Source organism: Delphinus delphis, chromosome 2 (genome assembly GCF_949987515.2).
Source record: "Delphinus delphis chromosome 2, mDelDel1.2, whole genome shotgun sequence".
In the NCBI taxonomy this organism is placed as follows: Eukaryota; Metazoa; Chordata; class Mammalia; order Artiodactyla; family Delphinidae; genus Delphinus; species Delphinus delphis.
Window position 1 is genome coordinate 172,874,202 of NC_082684.1, and position 22,660 is coordinate 172,896,861.

The 22,660-nt window shown below is 44.7% G+C and overlaps 1 protein-coding gene across 3 annotated transcripts in view; it reads right to left on the reverse strand.

Moving 5' to 3' along the window:
* The window catches only part of RSU1 (Ras suppressor protein 1), a 278,381-nt gene that overhangs the window by 252,168 nt on the left and 3,553 nt on the right, over positions 1–22,660 (reverse strand). For all 3 annotated transcript variants that reach the window (XM_060006303.1, XM_060006301.1, XM_060006302.1), the window contains exon 3: positions 2,435–2,485. In XM_060006303.1, coding sequence (XP_059862286.1) covers positions 2,435–2,485 — 51 coding nt within the window. The remainder of the gene's footprint in view (positions 1–2,434; positions 2,486–22,660) is intronic.

The window sequence follows — 22,660 nt, forward strand, 5'->3', positions numbered from 1 at the left end:
AGTGAAAGACACTGATTACAATAAAAAGTGACAGGAGGGTGGGCACACCCACCTCCGCGTAATGCATATTTATATTTCCATCAAATGGACATATTTACTATAAACACTGGAAAAACCATAGCAAAGCCATTCATTTAAATGCCAGAAAAACAGTAAAAGATGCTAATTTGACCTTAGTGGATGGAACAGATCGGGTGTCACTGACACCACTCACAGTGGCTTGAAACAGAATTTACCAAGACAATTAATTAGAGCTTACTGGATTAGGTCAAGAGTGTCTCAAATGGGAGAAAGGGGAAGAAAAAAAAAAAAGGAAGAAATAAATAAAAAGTTTGCATCCATTCACAGCGAACCTCTTCAGCAGCAGACACAATTTAACCGTATTTATGCCTACCCAAATTAATCTCATGTTGCATGCCCGGAAAGACAAATTGATCCCCTGATCCCTGAGATTTCTCTCTTTGTGGACATTTAAAAAGAAATAAACTACAACCACCTGAAAGACTTTTTAAGGACCAGATCAATTAATGGTATAGTAGGCATAAAACATGTTTGGCTTTCTTGTTTAAATGGAAACTTTTGCTCTGATGATGATGCAAGATCTAACAACAGTAGTAAGCTTGGCAATTAAGAAATATGTTCATGAGCTAAACGACAGACAGCTTCTGGAATTTCTGCTCACAAAATCTGGGGTCATTTAGGGATCATGCAGTCCCCCCCTCCAAAACAAACTGCAAATCCCCTCTGAACTGGGATTAGGGTCTCAGTGAAGAGCAGAACCGTTTATTACAAAAACAATGAAAGTGGCAGCATATTACCTGTTACAATAACGATCGCACGTGACCTGTCAGCCTCACTTTCAGTTGCTGGAGCCCCCGATACGCAAACATGACAACTGTGCCCCTCTGTCCTTGCCATACAAACATGTGCTTTTTGCTAAAAATGAACTCATATGCCTGTCTGCTGCACACGAGGGGCCCTAACTGCCACTCCATTCTCAGTAATCAACAGCTCTGTAACACTGCTTCAAGCTGTATGTAACGCACACACACACATAAATTCGCGACACAAATCCCTCAACATGACATTCTGCTTCGTTTCACTGGACGTGGAAAGCTCCCTAACAAATTCCGGCCACATGATTAGAAAAATCATTCAAGTCTGCAGGAAATATGGCAAGCACAAAGAAGTGACCGTCAATTAGAAATCAGATGGCAGAGTGGGTCCCTGTCATTAAAAACTTTAAAGCCACAGCTCTAAAAATAAAATGGCGGGCTTCCCTGGTGGCGCAGTGGTTGGGAGTCCGCCTGCCGATGCAGGGGATGCGGGTTCGTGCCCCGGTCCGGGAAGATCCCACATGCCGCGGAGCGGCTGGGCCCGCGAGCCATGGCCGCTGAGCCTGCGTGTCCGGAGCCTGTGCTCCACAACGGGAGAGGCCACAACAGTGAGAGGCCCGCGTACCACAAAAAAATAAAGAAATAAATAAAAATAAATAAATAAAATGGCCCACAATTATTCACAGAAGATACGTTACAAAGAGGTATGAAATCAACTATATGTTAACCGTACCACTGCCAATGCCCAGGACAATTTTCCTTGGAAACCAGACTCAAGAACTTGAAAAACGCAGATGCAAGTTTATATAATTTTTACAACTTTGGGCTTTTCTTCTCCCCCCATCAAGCAGGGAAGAAAAGTATAGCAACAGTTACATCTTCCCCTTTTGAGGAGAAAGTATAAATGAAAGCAAAGAACTCTTATTCTAACTTTTTTTTTAATTAATTGGGTCTTCATTGCTGTGCATGGGCTTTCTCTAGTTGTGGTGAGCGGGGGCTACTCTTTGTTGCGGTGCGCGGGCTTCTCATTGCGGTGGTTTCTCTTGTTGCGGAGCACGGGCTTTAGGCGCGCGGGCTTCAGGAGTTGTGGCACGTGGGCTCAGGAGTTGTGGCTCACGGGCTCTAGAGTGCAGGCTCAGTAGTTGTGGTGCACGGGCTTAGCTGCTCCGCGGCATGTGGGATCTTCCCGGACCAGGGCTCAAACCCATGTCCCCTGCACTGGCAGGCGGATTCTTAACCACTGTGCCACCAGGGAAGCCCTCCTCTTTTTGATAAGTTTTTTTTTTTTTAAATAATAATGAAAGTCTCAGCATTTCAGGTCACTGCAGTAATTACCATGCCCTAAGGGGACCATTTCCAGACAATGTCACTGTATTTCTGCAGTTTACACACATGATAGGGAAGAATCCTCAAAATAGAGCAAACTACAAAATACAGGACCACCATCTGCTCAGGTGCCTTAGTGTCACCCAAGTAACCTCTCGGTTTGCCTAAATAATCACTTGTCATTAGTGTCTGTAAAGGAAGACAGAAGAATCAGCAGTACCGCCACAGTCCCTAAAAGTCAGAAGTTGTGTAACAGGACGGCGCTGACTTACTCGTTAGCTTGTTGTGGCTGAGGACCAGCTGTGTGATGTGGGACAGGGTGACTGTAAAAGAAAAAAGAGAAATCACACAGTCAGTTAATGTTCCCAAAGTACACCTACACTCCTACAAGGTGAAGCGCTAAGTTATTTTCCCAGGTTGGAGTGTTATCGCTCGAAAAAAGAGAAGCAGGGGTTCACAGAAGGCTGTCTGCTCAATGTTAAACCAAATCAGGAAAAGCTATGCAATTAGCAGAGCAGAGCGAGTCAGCACTGACGGCGTTAACGTCGCAGGGCCAAACGCGACAAGGCCCCGTTAGTGCCGCTCGGCGGCCGGGCCCAGTGGTCCAGCCTCAAGAGCCCATCTCACTAAGGGGACCGGTCAGGAGATCCGGCCCAGAGCCCGGGGAGGGACAGCTCCTCCCCCACTTCCCCACACGCTTAAACAAACCATCGCGTCGAGACAGGGACCACGTCACCCTACCGCCCCTGAGCCCACGGTCAACCCCGAAACGCTGCTACAGGCTCTCAGTTGATCCCAGTAAGAACCTTCCACAAGTTCCTCTACAAGTTTTGGTTGACATTTCAAAGCAGCAGCGGATTGCTCACCAATTTCGAACATTATCATGGAGGCTTAATCTGCTGAAAAAGATTAGGTCTGCTTTAAAAGAAAAACAGGTTTTTCCAACTACCAAGAAAGAAAATATACATACAGATCCATTTAAAAAAGAAAAAGAAGAAGAAAAGAAAGAAAAGGAAAAAAAAAAAAAAGCCAGACGGAAAAAAGTGACCTGCCTTCTACTTTGGGTTCTAAAACTTCACTGCCTGGTCAGCAAGCTATATGTATATTTTTGTGGGCATATATATAAATTTTACATATATATATATATATATATATACACACACACACCTATTTATATAAATTAAATATTTATATATAAATTAAAATCTAAATGATTTTACACAATATACTAAATATACTAATTAAATACAGTATACTTTATACAGTATACTTTATATTACAATTTTAAACGCAGATGTATTAGTGAAGAAACATTTAAAAATTTTTAAAAATTTTTCCAATATTCTTTCTATAAGAATGTTATTTTAATGCAACAGAGTTGCATTAATGCATTATTATTATTATTAATGCATTATTTTAATGCAACAGAGTTTTTTCCATAAAGGAATAATAAGACAAATATTTTTTCTCAAGAAGGGTCTCAGGGTTGGACCCCAGCATCCTTGAAAAAAATAGGTATCATCGTTGACCACAATTTTTGAGTGTTTTTCTTTTGTTCAACCTCCCACAAAGTTAGAGAAGATACAATGCAAAGACCTGCTTTTCTGCCCTGACCCATTTGAGATTAAGCTGTTGGCTTGATGTCCCATAAACTTTAGGGTATTCCTACAAAGACATTTTCCTGCAAAACCACAACATAATCACCAAAGTCAAAAACTGAGCATGATACATCATTACCATCTAATCCTCAGCCCCCAAGTTTCAGCAAATGTCCCAGTGTCCTTTTGACGCGTCCCCATCACTGAGGACTTCCCTGCTTTCTGGCAAGAGACAGTCAAGCTCATCTTGTACTTTTGCTGCCACAGGCTTGGAATCAATCAGCCATTTCTCCAATGAGCTGATTCTGTGGAAAATAGTACTTACAAGCCAAAATCTGGGCACTAGATGTGCTCATTGTTACTTGGGGGCTCAGTATTCTCAGTGCACAGAATGAGAGAATACACACACTCACCCCCACACACACACATCTGTACAGATCTGTACACACACATCTGAACTTGAATCCCAAGTTCACACCAATAGATGGATTCCAATACAACACTGCATGGTTCATTCTCATTTCTTCCGTTTCCTATTTGTTAACTCCCTTCTCTAACAGCGAGAACTCTGGCGTCCATTATTTTTAACCTCCTTACGTACGCCATCGATACCCCTACATATAACTGCGTGAAGCAGGGTTATCTTACAGCCGTGTTGGGATGGCTCTATGCTGACCTGCAGGGACACCTGGAAGTCTGATACTGATTCTGGGTCAAGATCCAGATGAGTAGATGAGCTCGAGATGTGTCATGTCCTGTTCAAAGTTGCAAACACCTGGAGGCTCCAGGACCAGCACGTTCACATGTCCAGGAATGTGCAGGTCGCTGGCTTATACCTGGTTAGAGGCACCTGACCAGCTGGGCACAGAAGACAGCACTAGACATTTCTGCCCACGCACTCCCAACACCCAGACTCGTTGAATATGTCTTGAAAGTTCTTACCTGGAGATAAAGTATGCCCTGAGCAACCAAGAAACGAGCCTGGGGGGCTGCGCCAGTGAGCCCCTGGGAACCCTGGCGTTCGCCTGTGCTTTGTAACCCCTGCTAAGCTATGTCCTGTGCCCTCATTAACTCCCTGGGTGAGTGGGCTCTGAGGAACCTTCTGGGTTCTTTCAACTATGCACCCGTGTATTAATGCAGGAACCCATCTCCCCATGCTCTTTCTTCCTACCTGGACACCTGCCCAGTTCACCCTCCTCACCTGCACCTCCAACCTCCTGGCCCTGGTCCTGCTTTGGGGCTTGGACCCCCCAAGCCAGGCTCCCCACCCTGCTCTGGGTCACCACGCCCACCCCCCAACACCTGAATGCCTCTTTTTCTGTTGCACTTACCGGCTTCGGGATTGAAACCTTAGGGGAGGAGGAAGAGAAAGGCAAAGCACAGGGGAAGAGCATTTTTGTGATTTTAAAAGCATCACCATGATGGCTTCTTACATGACAAGTTAGATTCTAGACACTGCAGAACATCTCACAGATTTGTATTTACAGGAGTTAAGACTGTTCTTGTCCCCCAGATAAAGCATTCCTTTACCTCTGAGGCATAGAGTCTGATATGAAAACAAAAAATCTCCAAGAGCTGTCCTCATACAAAACCAGATGAAACAGATTCAGAGATATACGAGTTAAGACAGTGGTCAGTATCATAGGAGAACAAATCACAGATAACAGGTGTTACACAAGAGTTTCTCTCTCACTCACACACGGGCAGTCCAGAGGTTCCTGGTATCTTGTTGCTCAGCCATTCATGGATCCCACCTCATGCTCCAAAAAGGCTGCCTGAGCTTAGCCATCATGCCTGCATTCCCCTTAGGGAGACGGAAAGGGGGAAAAGCCTTCCTCCTTCACAATTCTTCCAAAAAATTGCACACGGCACTTCCATTTACAAGCAATTAATCAACATTTTGTAATACAGTGATGCCTAGATGCAAAACAGGTGGGGAAACACAGCCTGGATTCCAAGTGACCACATGCAGATACAATTAGGGGTTTTATAACCCACAAAGATGGGGCAAACCAAAACAGACAACTAGCAGCATCTCACACTAGCAAACCACTCCATTTGAGAGTCACAGAAATCAATTCTGATGACAAAAGCAAAAAACCCCTGATAATCTGATCGCCTCCTGCCGTAATTTTTCCTAAAATATCACAACTACCATAATTAAAGAGAAAAAAACGTTGCTCTTCTCCCAGCTAACATTCACAATGAAAGATTTAATTAGGAAAAGTTGAGCCTTTTCAATCTTTTCATTCTGTCTTCTCTACAAGCATTTAGCCGGGGAGAAAATCAGTAAGTTTGAAAGTCCTTTTTTTTTTTTAAAATAGAGAAGAGAAGTGCATTTGTTGCTTCACCTGATCACACCACTAGAGATGTATTTTTCTTCCTCATTATTGTTACAGGGCTACATGCTAAAGTAGGTAAGAGGGAGAAAAATTAGAGCAGAAAAGAAAAAGTTAATAAAAGATCTGTGAGGAAATGTTTAGGGCAACAAAGGACTCCAGGCTGGGTCTGCGGGGAGAACAGTTAAGTTGGACAGAACTGAAATCACAGAATCAATCACAAAGTCTGTGACAGGCAAAGACCAAGGACCAACGTACATATTCATGCAACCTGCCACTCCCCTCCACTTGGCCGTGGTGAGTCCATTGTGGGTTTCCTATGGAAACTGCAGTGTTAAAAAAGGAGAAAAGGTCTAGCAGAATAGAATGGCTTATTTAATAGTACAATAGCCACCCTAGTCAATCATGTGGGTGAAATGGAATGAGGCTGTCCTCACTGACCTGCCCTGCTAACCCTAACCGCACACTGGGAAGTCTCCCGCTGCAGGAATATCATACCTTACGGTCCTGCCAGCCAGGAACTGTCAGGTTGCAGTGGCACCAGAACAGTGACAACAAACTGTTACTAAACTTCCTAAAGCGATATTAAACCATGCACTGCCGGGCATTTTCTAAGTCGAATGCACTTCCAAAAGTCAGCTAAATAACTGAGAAAACATGTTGGCATATTCAGTTGACTGCTGCCGTGCCTCAGATACCATTCTGTCTTCAGCCTTTAGAAACGGTATGTGGGGACTTCCCTGGTGGCGCAGTGGTGAGGAATCCACCTGCCAGTGCAGGGGACACGGGTTCGAGCCCTGGTCCGGGAAGATCCCACATGCCGCGGAGCAACTAAGCCCGTGCGCCACAACTACTGAGCCTGCACTATACAGCCCGTGAGCCACAACTACTGAGCCCACGTGCCACAGCTACTGAGCCCACGAGCCACAACTGGATATTTACCAGGCACGCTCAGAGTGTCAATGGTCTCTTCCTCGGAGATTCTGTTAGAAGTAACGTCAACAGTACATCCTCATGAGACTGGGACAGTCCTGGATTACGCCCACTTTCCCTCTCAAAACTTCCCTGGTTTCCATGATATGCCACACAGTCCCTCAACTTAGGTAACACAGAATACGCACCAAAATCCTAAACTGCAAAATATAAAAGGATCGTGGGCACAAGAGAAGTGTATCTGAAAGGATAATGGGAGATTAGAAGGAGACATCACAGGGACTTCCCTGGCGGTCCAGTGGTTAGGACTCCACGCTTCCACTGCAGGGGGCCAGGGTTCGATCCCTGGTCGGGGAGCTAAGCCCTGTGGCACAGTCAAAAAAAAAAAAAAAAGGAGACCTCATTTACTGTGGGATGACACGTCCAAAAATGCTTTAAGGCACTGAAACTGGACTTGGAGGATATATGGAAATGGGAGGTTATGGAAGCAATTCTAGGCTTATCTGAGTGAAGAGATGGAAAACAGAGAAGACACAGGCCTGGACTGAGCAGGCGATATTGCAATGGAACATATTCAGGAAAATCAAAGGACTAGCTAACACTCCTAGAAAAAGAATCGTGGTTTCTAGATAAAACGTGGAAGCAGATGTTATTTTTTAAAACAGACACAGTCTTTTTTTTCTCTCCTTCTTCTTCAGCATCAAGTAGACAGTGTGAGGAAAGGAAGCAGGATGAAATCCGCAGCACCAGATGATGACGTGGCGGACCTCCTTTCCAAAGAACCCACCATGTCACAGCGACGTGCCTGTCTCTCCAGTCTCCAGTCTGGCAATCAGAAGCCAGTTACTCCTCTGGAGGCACGTTAGAAAGGATAAAAGTTCTAGCTTCACGGAGTGACGTTGCTATCCAGGGGAAAAAACACAGCCAGGATGAGACAAGGGGAGGGAGACTTGGAAACGCACACAGTGGTAACGGGACTTGAAAGTTTCTGCCGCCTCGTCACAGGTCAGAATTGGGCACCTTTGGGTTCCCGATGAAAGATTCTAGAACACTGGCCACCAAAACCTGGATTGTAACCGTCAGTTCATTTCACAGGCTGCGCTCCCATGGAAGCAATCGGAAAGACACCACTACCTTCAGAAGACAAACGGTTTACTATTTTGTTTGGTCTCGCCACACGGCATGCGGGATCTTAGTTCCCCCACCAGGGATCGAACCCACGGCCCCTTGCATTGGAAGTGCAGCGTCTTAACCACTGGACTGCCAGGGAAGTCCCTAGTTTACCCTTTTTTGACAGCTCTTGAGCTATCAAATATTGCAGTGGGAGAACAGCCATACCCTCTGGGATGTTCAAAGAGGGTCACCTTTGACTTGTGTTACAATTCCAGGGTGGGCAGCCTTCAAATTCGGGGCAAGTCTGCAGATTACGCTGCAAACGGTACCCTCTGTGAATTCAATTCCTCCCAAAGTTGTTGACTACAAAGAAGAATTCATTTGAACTGAAAATACAGGATGATCCCAAAGGCTTTTCCATTTGGGCTCCCGGTAGGCTAGAAACAGCGACAGCCCTAAGTAACCCAGATTCAGAGACTCGGCGGGGCTGCGGGAGAGGCCGCACGTGAGCACCACGCAGCCACGCTGACCACTCTGGGTCCCGTGTCTCCAAGATGCATGACTGAAACGCCTGCCCGCGTCACACGCTGAAGTTACTGCACCCCTGCTAGAAGGATGCAGATTCAGATCTTAAGCATGCAGCTTCTGACAGTATATTTAAGTGAAGGCAGACAATAAAACGTTTGATACCAAGGTGTAATACAAATATTGTATTCATCAACACACCCAGAATCATAAAAGAACATTTCTTTTGAATTTTGTTCATAATTTAAAACTTCAGGGGGAAAAAAAAAATCACCAGGGTATGAAAGCTTTCCTTTCCTCCCCAGCCAACTACTTCGGTGAGGTGGAAACTCTTTGGTAGCAAGTTTTCAAAACTGGTTACTTGACTGAGTCCTATCTGCACATAAATGGTCACTCAAGCATGATTAATTGCTTTTTCATTCAATAGAAAGCAATTTATCATATGTGACGATTTTTAACAATGTGATACGTCTTCCTTTACGTAAATAAGAGCAGAGAATTCACACGTGCTGAGAACCGCCATGAGCTGGTCACTGACTGAGGCTTCTGTGTCTACTGGGACATTAAGTCAAAAGACGCTGGACCCAAGGCACCGTGTTACTGCCGACATGGAGCCCACATCCTTCCCATCCAAACACATCGCTTTACAGTCTCTCCTTCAGGAAAAAGGACAAAGAAAAATTTTTAATTTTGAAGATGTCTGGGAGAATTAAAGAGGAAAATACAGTGAGCTGCCTAAGGTTCACGGTTGTTCACTGCTATTGGGGATTGAGGAAGATGACATGAAGGAAGGCTCAGGGAGTTACAAACTGCTTGCAGCGCACTGTACTTAGTTATGTTGACAAAGACAGAATACGCGTAAGACACAGGCACTGCCGTCAAGGAGCTTACTCTGTAATGAGGGGAGGCGATAAAAAACCACAACACAAGGCAGAATGTCAGCACCACAAGGAGGTAAGCGGATTCGAAACTCCCGTTAAAAGGAAATGCTACAGGGCTTCCCTGGTGGCGCAGTGGTTGAGAGTCCGCCTGCCGATGCAGGGGACGTGGGTTCGTGCCCCGGTCCGGGAAGATCCCACATGCCGCGGAGCGGCTGGGCCCGTGAGCCATGGCCGCTGAGCCTGCGCGTCCGGAGCCTGTGCTCCATAACGGGAGAGGCCACAGCAGTGAGAGGCCCGCGTACCGCGCAAAAAAAAAAAGGCAAGTGCTGCAAAGTTTCTTCAGGGTGAGTAAGAGCTTCCAGGTCCAGAGTCAGTTTTATTCTATATCTACATACCTACCTTCTCCCCCTAACCCAGTTTTTTTTTTTTTTTTTACTTGTCTGTATTGAATAATTTTTCTAGCATAAACTGTTTTAACTGTGCAACCTAAAATAGGTGTACTTTTAGAAATCAGTTATAGGAAAAAGCTTCAGCTCCTCAATTTACAGATAAGGAAACTGTGGCCCAGAGGTAAAGTGATTTTCCTAGGGTTCCCCACAAACTCCCCACTCCCCCAGAATCAGAACTGAGACTCTAACCAAGGCTTCCAGATTCTACCTCTTGAGCTTATTCTTCCTAAACTGGAAAAACAATATTCACACCTCGGGGGAGTGTTCTTTTCAAGATGGTGGAAATGCCTACCATTAAAGAGTATAAACCAGAGTGGAAAGTCCCTTCTATCCTGAAGATACATGACAGTTACATAGAGGGCCTCGAGCACAGCTAGAATACCAAGTTTAAAGTAGTGTGAGACCCAGACTGTAATTCCATGAGAATACTGAGGAAAATAAAAAAATCGCTGGATTTCTCTAGAGCACAGTTCCTCATGTTTAAAATGAAAAGCTGAATTCGATTCTGTGAGAAACACAGAAGAGAGAAGAAAAGAAAGAACTAATATACATGTAATGCCTCCTACATCAATATGCAACACTGGGGACTTTATAACCACTCATTAGAATAAAAAATGTTAAAATATAACAACTGACACTGCAGAAACACAAAGGATCATGAGAGACTACTAGAAGCAACTCTATGCCAATAAAATGGACAGCCTGGGAAACGGACAAATTCTTAGAAAAGCACAACCTTCTGAGACTGAACCAGGAAGAAAGAGAAAATGTAAACAGACCAATCACAAGCACTGAAATTGAAACTGTGATTAAAAACCTTCCAACAAACAAAAGCCCAGGACCGGATGGCTTCACAGACAAATTTTATCAAACACTTAGAGAAGAGCTAACACCTATCCTTCTCAAACTCTTCCAAAATATAGCAGAGGAAGGAACACTCCCAAACTCATTCTACGAGGCCACTATCACCCTGATACCAAAACCAGACAAGGATGTCACAAAGAAAGAAAACTACAGGCCAATATCACTGATGAACATAGATGCAAAAATCCACAACAAAATACTAGCAAACAGAATCCAACAGCACATTAAACGGATCATACACCATGATCAAGTGAGGTTTATTCCAGGAATGCAAGGATTCTTCAATATACGCAAATCAATCAACGTGATACACCATATTAACAAACTGAAGAAGAAAAACCATATGATCATCTCAATAGATGCAGAGAAAGCTTTGGACAAAATTCCACACCCATTTATGATAAAAACTCTCCAGAAAGTAGGCATAGAGGGAACCTACCTCAACATAATAAAAGCTATATATGACAGACCCACAGCCAACATCATTCTCAATGGTGAAAAACTGAAACCATTTCCTCTAAGATCAGGAACAAGACAAGGCTGCCCACTCTCACCACTATTATTCGACATAGTTTTGGAAGTCTTAGCCACAGCAATCGGAGACGAAAAATAAATAAAAGGAATGCAAATTGGAAAGAAGTAGAACTGTCACTGTTTGCAGATGACATGGTGCTATACATAGAGAATCCTAAAGATGCCACCAGAAAACTACTACAGCTAATCAATGAATTTGGTAGAGTAGCAGGATACAAAATTAATGCACAGAAATCTCTTGCATTCCTATACACTAATGATGAAAAATCTGAAAGAGAAATTAAGGACACACTCCCATTTACCACTGCAACAAAAAGAATAAAATACCTAGGAATAAACCTACCTAAGGAGACAAAAGACCTGTATGCAGAAAACTATAAGACAGTGATGAAAGAAATTAAAGATGATACAAACAGATGGGAAGATATACTATGTTCTTGGATTGGAAGAATCAACATTGTGAAAATGACTATACTACCCAAAGTGATCTAAAGATTCAATGCAATCCCTCTCAAACTACCAAGGGCATTCTTCACAGCACTAGAACAAAAAATTTCACAATTTGTATGGAAACACAAAAGACCCCAAATAACCAAAGCAATCTTGAGAAAGAAAAACAGAGCTGTAGGAATCAGGCTCCCTGACTTCAGACTATACTACAAAGCTACAGTAATCAAGACAGTATGGTGCTGGCACAAAAACAGAAAGATAGATCAATGGAACAGGATAGAAAGCCCAGAGATAAACCCACGCACATATGGTCACCTTATCTTTGATAAAGGAAGCAAGAATATACAATGGAGAAAAGACAGCCTCTTCAATAAGTGGTGCTGGGAAAACTGGACAGCTACATGTAAAAGAATGAAATTAGAACACTCCCTAACACCATACACAGAAATAAACTCAAAATGGATTAAAGACCTAAATGTAAGGCCAGACACTATCAAACTCTTAGAGGAAAACATAGGCAGAACACTCTATGACATAAATCATAGCAAGATCCTTTTTGACCCACCTCCTAGAGAAATGGAAATAAAAATAAACAAATGGGACCTAATGAAACTTAAAAGCTTTTGCACAGCAAAGGAGACCATAAAAAAGACAAAATGACAACCCTCAGAATGCGAGAAAATATTTGCAAATGAAGCAACTGACAAAGGATTAATCTCCAAATTTACAAGCAGCTCATGCAGCTCAATATCAAAAAAACAAACAGCCCAATCCAAAAATGGGCAGAAGACCTAAATAGACATTTCTCCAAAGAAGATATACAGATTGCCAACAAACACATGAAAGGATGCTCAATATCACTAATCATTAGAGAAATGCAAATCAAAACTACAATGAGGTATCACCTCACACCAGTCAGAATGGCCATCATCAAAACATCTACAAACAATAAATGCTGGAGAGGGTGTGGAGAAAAGATAACCCTCTTGCACTGTTGGTGGGAATGTAAAGTGATACAGCCACTATGGAGAACAATACGGAGGTTTCCTAGAAAACTAAAAACAGAACTACCATATGACCCAGCAATCCCACTACTGGGCATATACCCAGAGAAAACCATAATTCAAAAAGAGTCAGGTACCACAATGTTCACTGCAGCTCTGTTTACAATAGCCAGGATATGGAAGCAACCTAAGTGTCCATTGACAGATGAATGGATAAAGAAGATGTGGCACATATATACAATGGAATATTACTCAGCCATAAAAAGAAACGAAATTGAGTTATTTGTAGTGCAGTGGATGGACCAAGAGTCTGTCCTACAAAGTGAAGTAAGTCAGAAAGAGAAAAACAAATACTGTATGCTAACACATATACCTGGACTCTAAATTAAAAAATGGTTCTGAAGAACCTAGGGGCAGGACAGGAATAAAGACACAGACATAGAGAATGGATTTGAGACACGGGGAGGGGGAAGGGTAAGCTGGGACAAAGTGAGAGAGTGGCATGGACATACATACACTACCAAATGTAAAACAGATAGCTAGTGGGAAGCCACCGCATAGCACAGGGAGATCAGCTTGGTGCTTTGTGACCACCTAGAGGCGTGGGATAGGGAGGGTGGGAGGGAGACGCAAGAGAGAGGAAATATGGGGACATATGTATACATATAGCTGATGCATTTTGTTATAAAGCAGAAACTAACACACCACTGTAAATCAATTATACTCCAATAAAGATGTTAAGAAAAATGTTAAAATAAAAGAGTAACCACAACAGCTAATGTTTACCAAACACTTAAAATGTGGTGGCCACGGTTCTAAGAACTTTATTACCTCATGTATTCCTCACAATAATGCTAACAGACAGCACTATTTCTCTCTGCCTCCCTCCTAATTTTAGTTTTCTTCTTTTGCATTTTTTTTAAATTCATTTTTGGCTGTGTTGGGTCTTTGTTGCTGCGTGCGGGCTTTCTCTAGTTGGGGCAAGTGGGGGCTACTCTTCGTTGCGGTGCACGGGCTTCTCATTGCGGTGGCTTCTCTTGTTGCAGAGCATGGGCTCTAGGCACGTGGGCTTCAGTAGTTGTGGCTCACGGGCTCTAGAGCGCAGGCTCAGTAGTTGTGGCACACGGGCTTAGTTGCTCCGCGGCATGTGTGATCTTCCCGGACCAGGGCTTGAAGCCTTGTCCCCTGCATTGGCAGGCGGATTCTTAACCACTGCGCCACCAGGGAAGCCCACCCTCCCTCCCAATTTTAGGTGAGAAAAATGAGGCCCAGAGAGGTTAGGTAACCTGCCTGAGGTTTCAGCACTAGTAAGTAGACAGGACCCTTTAAAAGCTGTTTCCCAGCAAGAATCTGATTAGTTCTGACCGTATTTTTCTACTAGGCAAATACAAATAAGATAAAAAGTAGCCTTAGTCCACTGGTTCATTTTTCCCCCAAAATGAAGATGGGCAACGTCATACTTGCACACCTTCCACTTCAGACCAACCGCTCTGTTCTCACCTTCCCTGTGTTCCTGCCAACAGAGAAGGCCGCTGCGTGGGAGCTGAGGGTGGGCTTCTCTCTGCCCCCTGATCAACGTCCCTCCATGCTTCTTACCCTCAACCCAAGAGCCATGTTTTTCCCTGGTGGCTTCAGAGCAGGAAGACCCAGAATCTCTGACCATCTTCCACAGGGCCGGGTGGCTCTCCGAGCTCAAAGCGCTGTAGGTCCTCTGACAGGCACCGCGTGTCTGAGGGCCGCTGGGCCACCAGCCCGCACCCACACCCAGCACGCGGTATGGCCTTGCAGGCCGCCCTTCATTGCTTTTGCCCCGGCCATCGTCTGCTCCCCCCAAGCCACCCCTTACCCTGACCTCCAAGGGCACCTTGTCCAGTCCCAGATCCCTAGTCTACTGGACTGACATCTGTCATCAGCTGCCCCCCGCTCAAGTCTCGGTACCTGTTTTCTGATCATCCACGGGGTCCCCCTCCATCTCTTCCCACAATCCTGCCCCAGCCTCTGCCACCTGCCTCTCTCCCGGCCACACACACAGGTCCAGCAAACAGATGTGCCCCTGAGGGCATCCACGCCTCCACTCCCGCCCAAAGGCCCATTAGACTCTTCAGCCCCAAACCCGCTGCCCCACCAGAGAACAGCCTGTGCCTCAGCTGCCCCACCAGAGAACAGCCTGTGCCTCAGCGTAACAAATGCTAAATGTCCTAACGACTGGCCCTGAGGATCATTCTGAGGTACCTACTCTGCATCAGGTACTACACAGACTCATCTTTTATTTGAGGGGTGGCAGATTTTTCCCATTTTATCAATGAGGAAATTGACGTACAAAGACAGGAAGTGATCTAAGGGCATGTTACAAATAAAGGGCAAAGTGGGATAATTAATAAGGACCATGGCTCCAAAGTCGGTGCTTTGAGTCAGGACACAATACTCTCTCCTTATATCAACTCTAGAGATATTAAACAACACCCAAACAGGAGGCTTTACCACAATGAATCTAAACAAAGGTGTCTTTTGTTATGTTAATTAGGTGACTTTCAGAAGTTTCTAAAGGATGGGGGCTGGTTGCCGGGGCTGGAACATTCAGTCCCGCCCCTGGCTACCCCGTTCTTTGAAACTTGATCTAGAGATTCAGTGCAATCCCAATGAAAACCACAGCAAGTTTATTTTGTGAATGGCGACAAACCGATTCTAGAATTTATATGGGAAGACCCAAAATAGCAATAAAATATTGAAAAAGAAAAACAAACTCAGAAAATTGACATGTCCCAACTCAAAACTTACTATATAAATCCACAGCCACTAATTGAAAAACACAAAGACATCACTGGCACAGAAGAGTGCACAGAAACAGACCCACACAAACAGAGTCAACTGGTCTCTGACAAAGGAGCAAAGGCAATTCAACAGAAAAAGGACCATCTTCTCAACAAACGGTGCTGGAATTTGACATCTACATAAGAAAAAAAAAAGAATCTAGACACAGAACTTACACCTTTGACAAATATTGACTCAAAGTGGTTCATAGTGTGAATGCAAAAGCGTAAAGTCCTAGAACACAACACGGGAGAAAACCTAGGCAGCCCTTGATCTGGTAATGACTTCTTAGATACAACACCAAAAGCACTATCAAAAAAAAGAAAAGGTGTTCACTGGCTGGGACTTCATTAAAATTAAAAACTTCTCCTCTGTGAAAGACAATGTTAATAAAAGAGAAACAAGAGCTACAGACTAAGACAACATTTTTGCAAAACACACATCTGATATAGGACTTCTTTCCAAAATACGCAAAGAACTTTTTAAATCCAACAATAAGAAAACAAACATCCCAATTAAAAAGTGGGCCAAAGAACTTAACAGACACCTCATCAAAGCACATACACAGAGGGCAAACAAGCCTATGAAAAGATTTTCCACATGACACGCCATTAAGGAACTGCCCACTGAAAACAACGAGATACCGCTACACACCTATCGGAATGGGCAAAATCCAGAATACCGACAGCACCAGACATTGACGAGGGTGTGGAGCCACAGGAACTCTCATTCGTTGCCGGGGGATGTTCGAAATGGTGCAGCCACTTTGGAAGACAGTGGTTTCTTATTACACCAAAAACACTCTTACCATACGATCCAGCAATTCTGTTCCTTTGCATTTACCCAAAAGAGTCAAAAAACTACGTTCACACAAAAATCTGCACATGGATGTTTATAGCGGCAAACTGACAAAATGTGACAGCAACCAACGATGTCCTTCAATATGTGAAAGGACAAAAAAACTGTGGCGCGTTCAGACAATGGAATTTTAACCAATAACAAAAAAATACGAGCTACGGAGCCAAGACAAGACACAGAAGAAACTTAAACTCATATTGCTAAGTCAAAGGCGGCTTTCTGTAAAGATTACGTACTGTACGATTTCAACTATATCACATTCTGGGAAAGGCAAAACTATAGAGACATAAAATTTCAGTGGTTGCCTGGGGTTCAACAGGAGGTGATGACGAAGAGAGGGAAAAATAAGTAGAACACAGAGGGTATTGAGGACAGTGAAACTACTCTGTGGGATATTATGCATCTGTTAAAAGCCATAGTGTGTTACAGCACAAACAGCGGACAACAATGCAAACTGTGGATTTTAGTGAATAATAATGTATCGATGCTGCTCCATCAACTGCAACCAAAGTATCACTCGAATGAATGCCAGATGTTAACAATAGGGGAAACTGCTGTAAAAAACAGTGAAGTATAATAAAACAAACAAAAAAAGGAGGAGAATGGGGATAGAATACGCACAAAACGACTCTTTTCAGCAATACCGGCGCTGGTAACAGTAGCATTGCTATTTGTGTGTAATGTACCAAATAAGTAACTGTGAGATAGTCTAACATCACGTGTATCCCTGACAATCAGGATCCTCAGAGTGGAAGAAAAGCAGAGACTAGTGTGAAGGAAGTTAAGGAAGAGCCTTACAGTCCCATATTTAAATTGGACCTTCCAGTATGAGCTCGTTAGATATTTTAATCCTCATATATGTGTATATATGTATCTGTATACATCTACAGATACATATATTGCGACACGTGTGTGTGTGTGTGTGTGTGTGTGTATACGGTTTTTTTTTTAGCTGTGTCTGCTAAAAATGCCTAAAGACCATGAACGACCCAGGAATAATGAGCACCCCTGGAGCCCAGATTGTGGTCCCAAAATATTGCCCACTAAGACAGACAAACAAAAACAGGGTTTCTATGAGGACAGCTGATTCCAGGTCCGGGACAGGAATTCACAGACACGCCGGGCACAGCTTGTTACACTTTGCTCACGTCCACTGGATGTGAGAGCCAACAAGAGTTCCACAGGCCAAAAATGAACAGTTTGCACTTGAACAAGGACCATGGCTGCAAGGCTGTGGTGTGCATGGATGACAACATTTTTTTTTTTTTTCGGTACGCGGGCCTCTCACTGTTGCGGCCTCTCCCGTTGCGCGGCACAGGCTCCGGATGCGCAGGCTCAGCGGCCATGGCCCACGGGCCCAGCCGCTCCGTGGCATGTGGGATCTTCCCGGACCGGGACTCGAACCCGCGTCCCCTGCATCGGCAGGCGGACTCTCAACCACTGCGCCACCAGGGAAGTCCGAAAACATATTATTTTAAAGAGCAAAATTTCTGACACCTGTCTCCACATTCAGAGTTTCCCCCTGAACTGGTCTGGGGTGCAGCCTGAGCACTGCAATGTTTAAACATTCCCTAGGTGAGTCTAAAAACCAGACAAGTTTGCCAGCAGCTGGTATAGATGATACCAACCTGTGAGCAAGCTAATTCTCAGAGAAAAGCTTGAGGTGTGAGTGATTTCTCTCGGAAGAGGGCAATGCACTGAGTGAGCACCTCGGGAGGCCTGACCAGCACCTCTGCGAGAGCTCATTCTGCATCAGGAACGTTAAGCCTTTGCCTGACATCTAAGTGTCAAATGTCTTCCCCATTTCGGTGATTCCCGCTTCCATTTTAAAGCGTACACAAGAGCACACCCCATGACTCAATAATTCCACCCCTAGTCTGTAACCAACAGAAAGGAATATGTGTGTTCACGTGGTCACAGCAGCACTACGGGTGGCAGCCCTAGCCTGGGAGCGACACGAACATCCATCCACAGCAGAACGGACGCCTGAACTTGGCAGTCACACCCTGGATCTGTCACCAGTGTCACGACACGAATGAAGCTCGTGAACAAGATGCTGAGCGTTAAGAACCAGAGAGTAAAGAGTGTGCACTGTAAACCCTCTTTCCTTTGAACAATGCACACCAACAGGCAAAGGGAATCTATGCTGTCAGTCAGGACCCTGTCCTGAGGGGCTAGTGCCTGGGACATGCCCACTGTGTTCTGTTTCTTGCTTTGAAAATCTGTCACACTGTACAGTTATACGTGCGCTTATCTATAGGATAGCCTTCAGTAAAGGCTTCTTGAAATGGATTTTTTTAAGAGTGTGTGAAGTGTTTGGGGAAGAAGAAGGTTCCTGTTTCCTCGGCCCCATGGGCAAGAGCAGAGGAGGGTCGGCATCCCTGAACGCATTCCTCAACGGATACAGACTCAGCAGCCCATACAGGGCAGGGACGCGGCTTTCGGGACCAGACCACCAGGAGGCCCTCAGTGGAAGCTTGCTGAGTTAGGGGCTGTACCTTCGTACGTGCACCTGACTGTCAAAAACGTTAGTGACATGAGTAAGGCAAGAAATCATGAGCAGGGGCTCGCCTGGTGGCGCAGTGGTTGGGAGTCCGCCTGCCGATGCAGGGGACGCGGCTTCGTGCCCCGGTCTGGGAAGATCCCACATGCCGCGGGGCGGCTGGGCCCGTGAGCCATCGCCGCTGAGCCTGCGCGTCCGGAGCCTGTGCTCCGCAACGGGAGAGGCCACAATGGTGAGAGGCCCGTGTACGGTGGGGCGGGGGGGGGGGGGGGGCTAACAACATAGCTTCTGGAGTCTGAGTGCCTGGGTGCAAATCCTGACTCTGCTACTTACTAGTGTGTGACCTAGAGCAAAAGGTACTTAAGTTCTCAACGTCTCTGTGCTATAAACTGGGTGACAAGGATGACGACGATGATGGTAACAATCCTAATGAAACTGAGGTTTAAAGGAAATAATCCACATGAAGGGCCACGTACAGTGCCCGCCACACGTGTGCGTGTGCATTAATGCGCTCCATATAGAGAGTTTAAAATTATCTATTATTTTTATCCTCTTCTAATGAAGAGTACACAATTTGTAGAGTACCAACAGGTTAAACAGGCATCTTTCACAAGGCCTGAAGATTGAAATACTTACAGCTCTGAAAAACCAACTGTGTGTGTAAACATCTGCAGAACAGCCACTTGTACACTGCAGGTGTGCACCATGTCGCCAATCTCTGCTCTGTGCTGTGCTCTGAGAAACCAAGAGGCCAAGACCCCCTCCAGTTCACTACCTGGTCTGAGGTGTGCCTTTCATTGGGCCCACTTCACCCTTAAGAACTATTCTGAGTCCGGAGGAATCGTTAGCAGGTACACAGAGAAACGCATTCAATGCAAAGGCTCTTTATGACGTACCGGTAAACTACAACCACAGTCACCATTTCATTCAACTCAGGTTTATTCTGTTGTGATACATGAACCAATACTGCCCCAAGAGAACCTTCTCCGGCACCATACTTCATAGAAGGTTTTAAGCTAATGTTCTAAGTTTGAAGATAGAAAAAAATGAATTCATGTACAGTATAAAAAATCTCACATCTGCCGTTAAACCCAGTTAAAATTAATAGTTTTTCAGAAAAGCCTAAGGAAACGGGGAGGGTTCAGAGTTAACTCTGACCAGATAGAGACCAAGTTGCCTCTGCTGTTTTCTTTGACAGTTGAAGCCCTGCAACAATGTGATAAACCCAAGCTTCCAAGCTGGCGGACTGGAAGGATGATGCCTTCTTAGCCTAGCACAGTGTTGTTTTTTTTGGGTTTTTTTAATGCCACGATTTATTTCTGGACTCTCTATTCTATTCCACTGGTCTATATGTCTGTTTTTATACCAATACCACATCTTTTTTTTTTGGCCACACTGCACGGCATGCGGGATCTTAGTTCCCTGACCAGGGATCGATCCCACGCCCCCTGCAGTGGAAGCGTGGAGCCTTAACCACTGGACCGCCAGGGAAGCCCCCAGCACAGTGTTTTTAAAGAATTCTGAAACTGACTGACATGAGGTGAGGCCCGCCAGCCCCGCTTAGCCCTGGAAAGCATCACTCCTTAAGGCCTGAGCCAGGGGTGGGAAACCACACTGCACAGGGTTACAGAACAAAGCTGTCGGTGTGTCTAACGTGTGATGCTGGGGCTTTCTCGACCTTCTGTTTGCTCATCTGTAAAACACTGATGATTATTATCTGCACCAAAGGCTGACGCGAGAAGCACTTAACACCATGTAAGCACGCACATGTGTACCATTCAGAATCTCTGATGCAGACGCGATGGGCTGATCTGTGGCCCCCTCAAGTCCTGTGTTGAAGCCCTCAGAGTGACACTGTGTTTGGAGACAGGACCTTCAAAGAGGTGATGAAGTTACAATGAAGCCAGAGGGTGTGCCCCCTCTCTCTCCTGTGCTACGCTTTCTACCCCAGTGCACCTGAATTCTTAACTGAGAAGGACAGCAACCTTCTTCAATAAATTTTTCCCAAACACCAAGTACAAAAATAACAGAGGTGCACACGCAGAGCCCAGAAAAGGCGTTTAAGCCAGGCTGGAGGGGATGGTGGGTTAAAATTTAGTCCTGGGGAGCTTCCCGGAGGAGGTGACACATGTGAATGGAGTCACATGGACAGAAAGTCATCTCCTCCCTCAACAAGCATTAATTCATAAGGCTGAGAGGAGGGTGGCTGGAGAGAGAAAGGGTAAGGACTGCCCAGGCCAAGATGTTTAAAAACACAAAGGTGGGCTTAAACACACAAGTCAGGAGAGCAAAAAAAGAAAAGGTCTTCATAAAGATCACAGTGAAAGGGACATGGTCTTCCCAGCTCTTCTATCATTCCCCCAAAGAAGTCCTATCATGATGAAAATTCCCAGCAGGCATCACCACTTCCTGGGTTAACAGCCCCTCCAGATAACCAACCCGGGATTACGTCTGTTGATTCTTTTGCAGGGTCCTTCAGAAAGACAACTACCTCAGAGGCAGCTGATTTTTCTCTTTTAAAATATTCTGTAATAACCTCAATGGGAAAAGAATTTGGAAAAGAATGGATACTTGTATGGGTATAACTGAATCACTTTGTGGTACATCTGTAATGAGCACATCATTGTTAATTGTAACATCATTGTTAATCAATTATACTCCAATATAAAATAAAAATTAAAATAATAATAAAATAAAATTTATCTGAGAGATAGTCTAACCTGAAGAAAAACAACAACAACAACAACAAAAAACGATAAAGGTTTGACACCCAGAGCCCAGTAAATGTGAAGAGATTAAGAAGTCAGAGAGACTTAAATAAAAGAAATGAAAAAAAGTCTCTCTGGCTGCTGATGGGAGTCTCTGCTCCCAGGAAGCTGATGACAGGACCCTTCAAGAGCAACTTTATCATCTGGGTGAAGAGCTGCTGCATGAGAGAGAGTTTCTGCTGTGAAGTCTCTTTAATAAAAAGTACAAAATTGGTACCATTCCTCCCAGAAGCTTTCAGCAGATTACATGCTGTGCAGGAAAAAAAAAAAAATGAAGGAAAAGAAATAAAATGAGCGATCATTTTAAAGAAACAGCAATCGAAATCTATGGGAACCCTAGGCAAAAGGGCCAAACACACCAGGTTCTGTTAAGCCACACAGAAAACGTCAACACATAACACACACAGATGCCTTTCCTGGTTCCACTAAGCAGGCTATTCCCCGTTGAGGCCATCGACTGCATTGGGACTGGTTCCGTATGAGGCTTACGCACTCTCTGGACATTCACGTGAGCAGTTAACAGTCACTGTGCGCTTAGTACTGGCTCGGTGCTAAGCCCTCGACAGGAAGCAGTGCACTCGGCGGTACACCCATGCCCCCAAGCGGGTACTTAGGTTTCCATCTAACGATGAGGCACTTGAGGCCCAGAACGGTTTCGCAGCTTCTCTAAAGTAACACAGCGATAAGTAAACCTGGACAATCTAAACCCAGTCTACTCAACTCCAGGTCCCACTTGTAAGCGCTGGACTACGTCTGCCTCTCAGGGTTGGATCTGAGCATCTCCAGAACCTGGCTGGACTGACAGAAAACTTTGAGACTGCTGGATGTCTGGCTCCAGCCTATGAAGTTTTCCCCGCCAGAAAGCTTT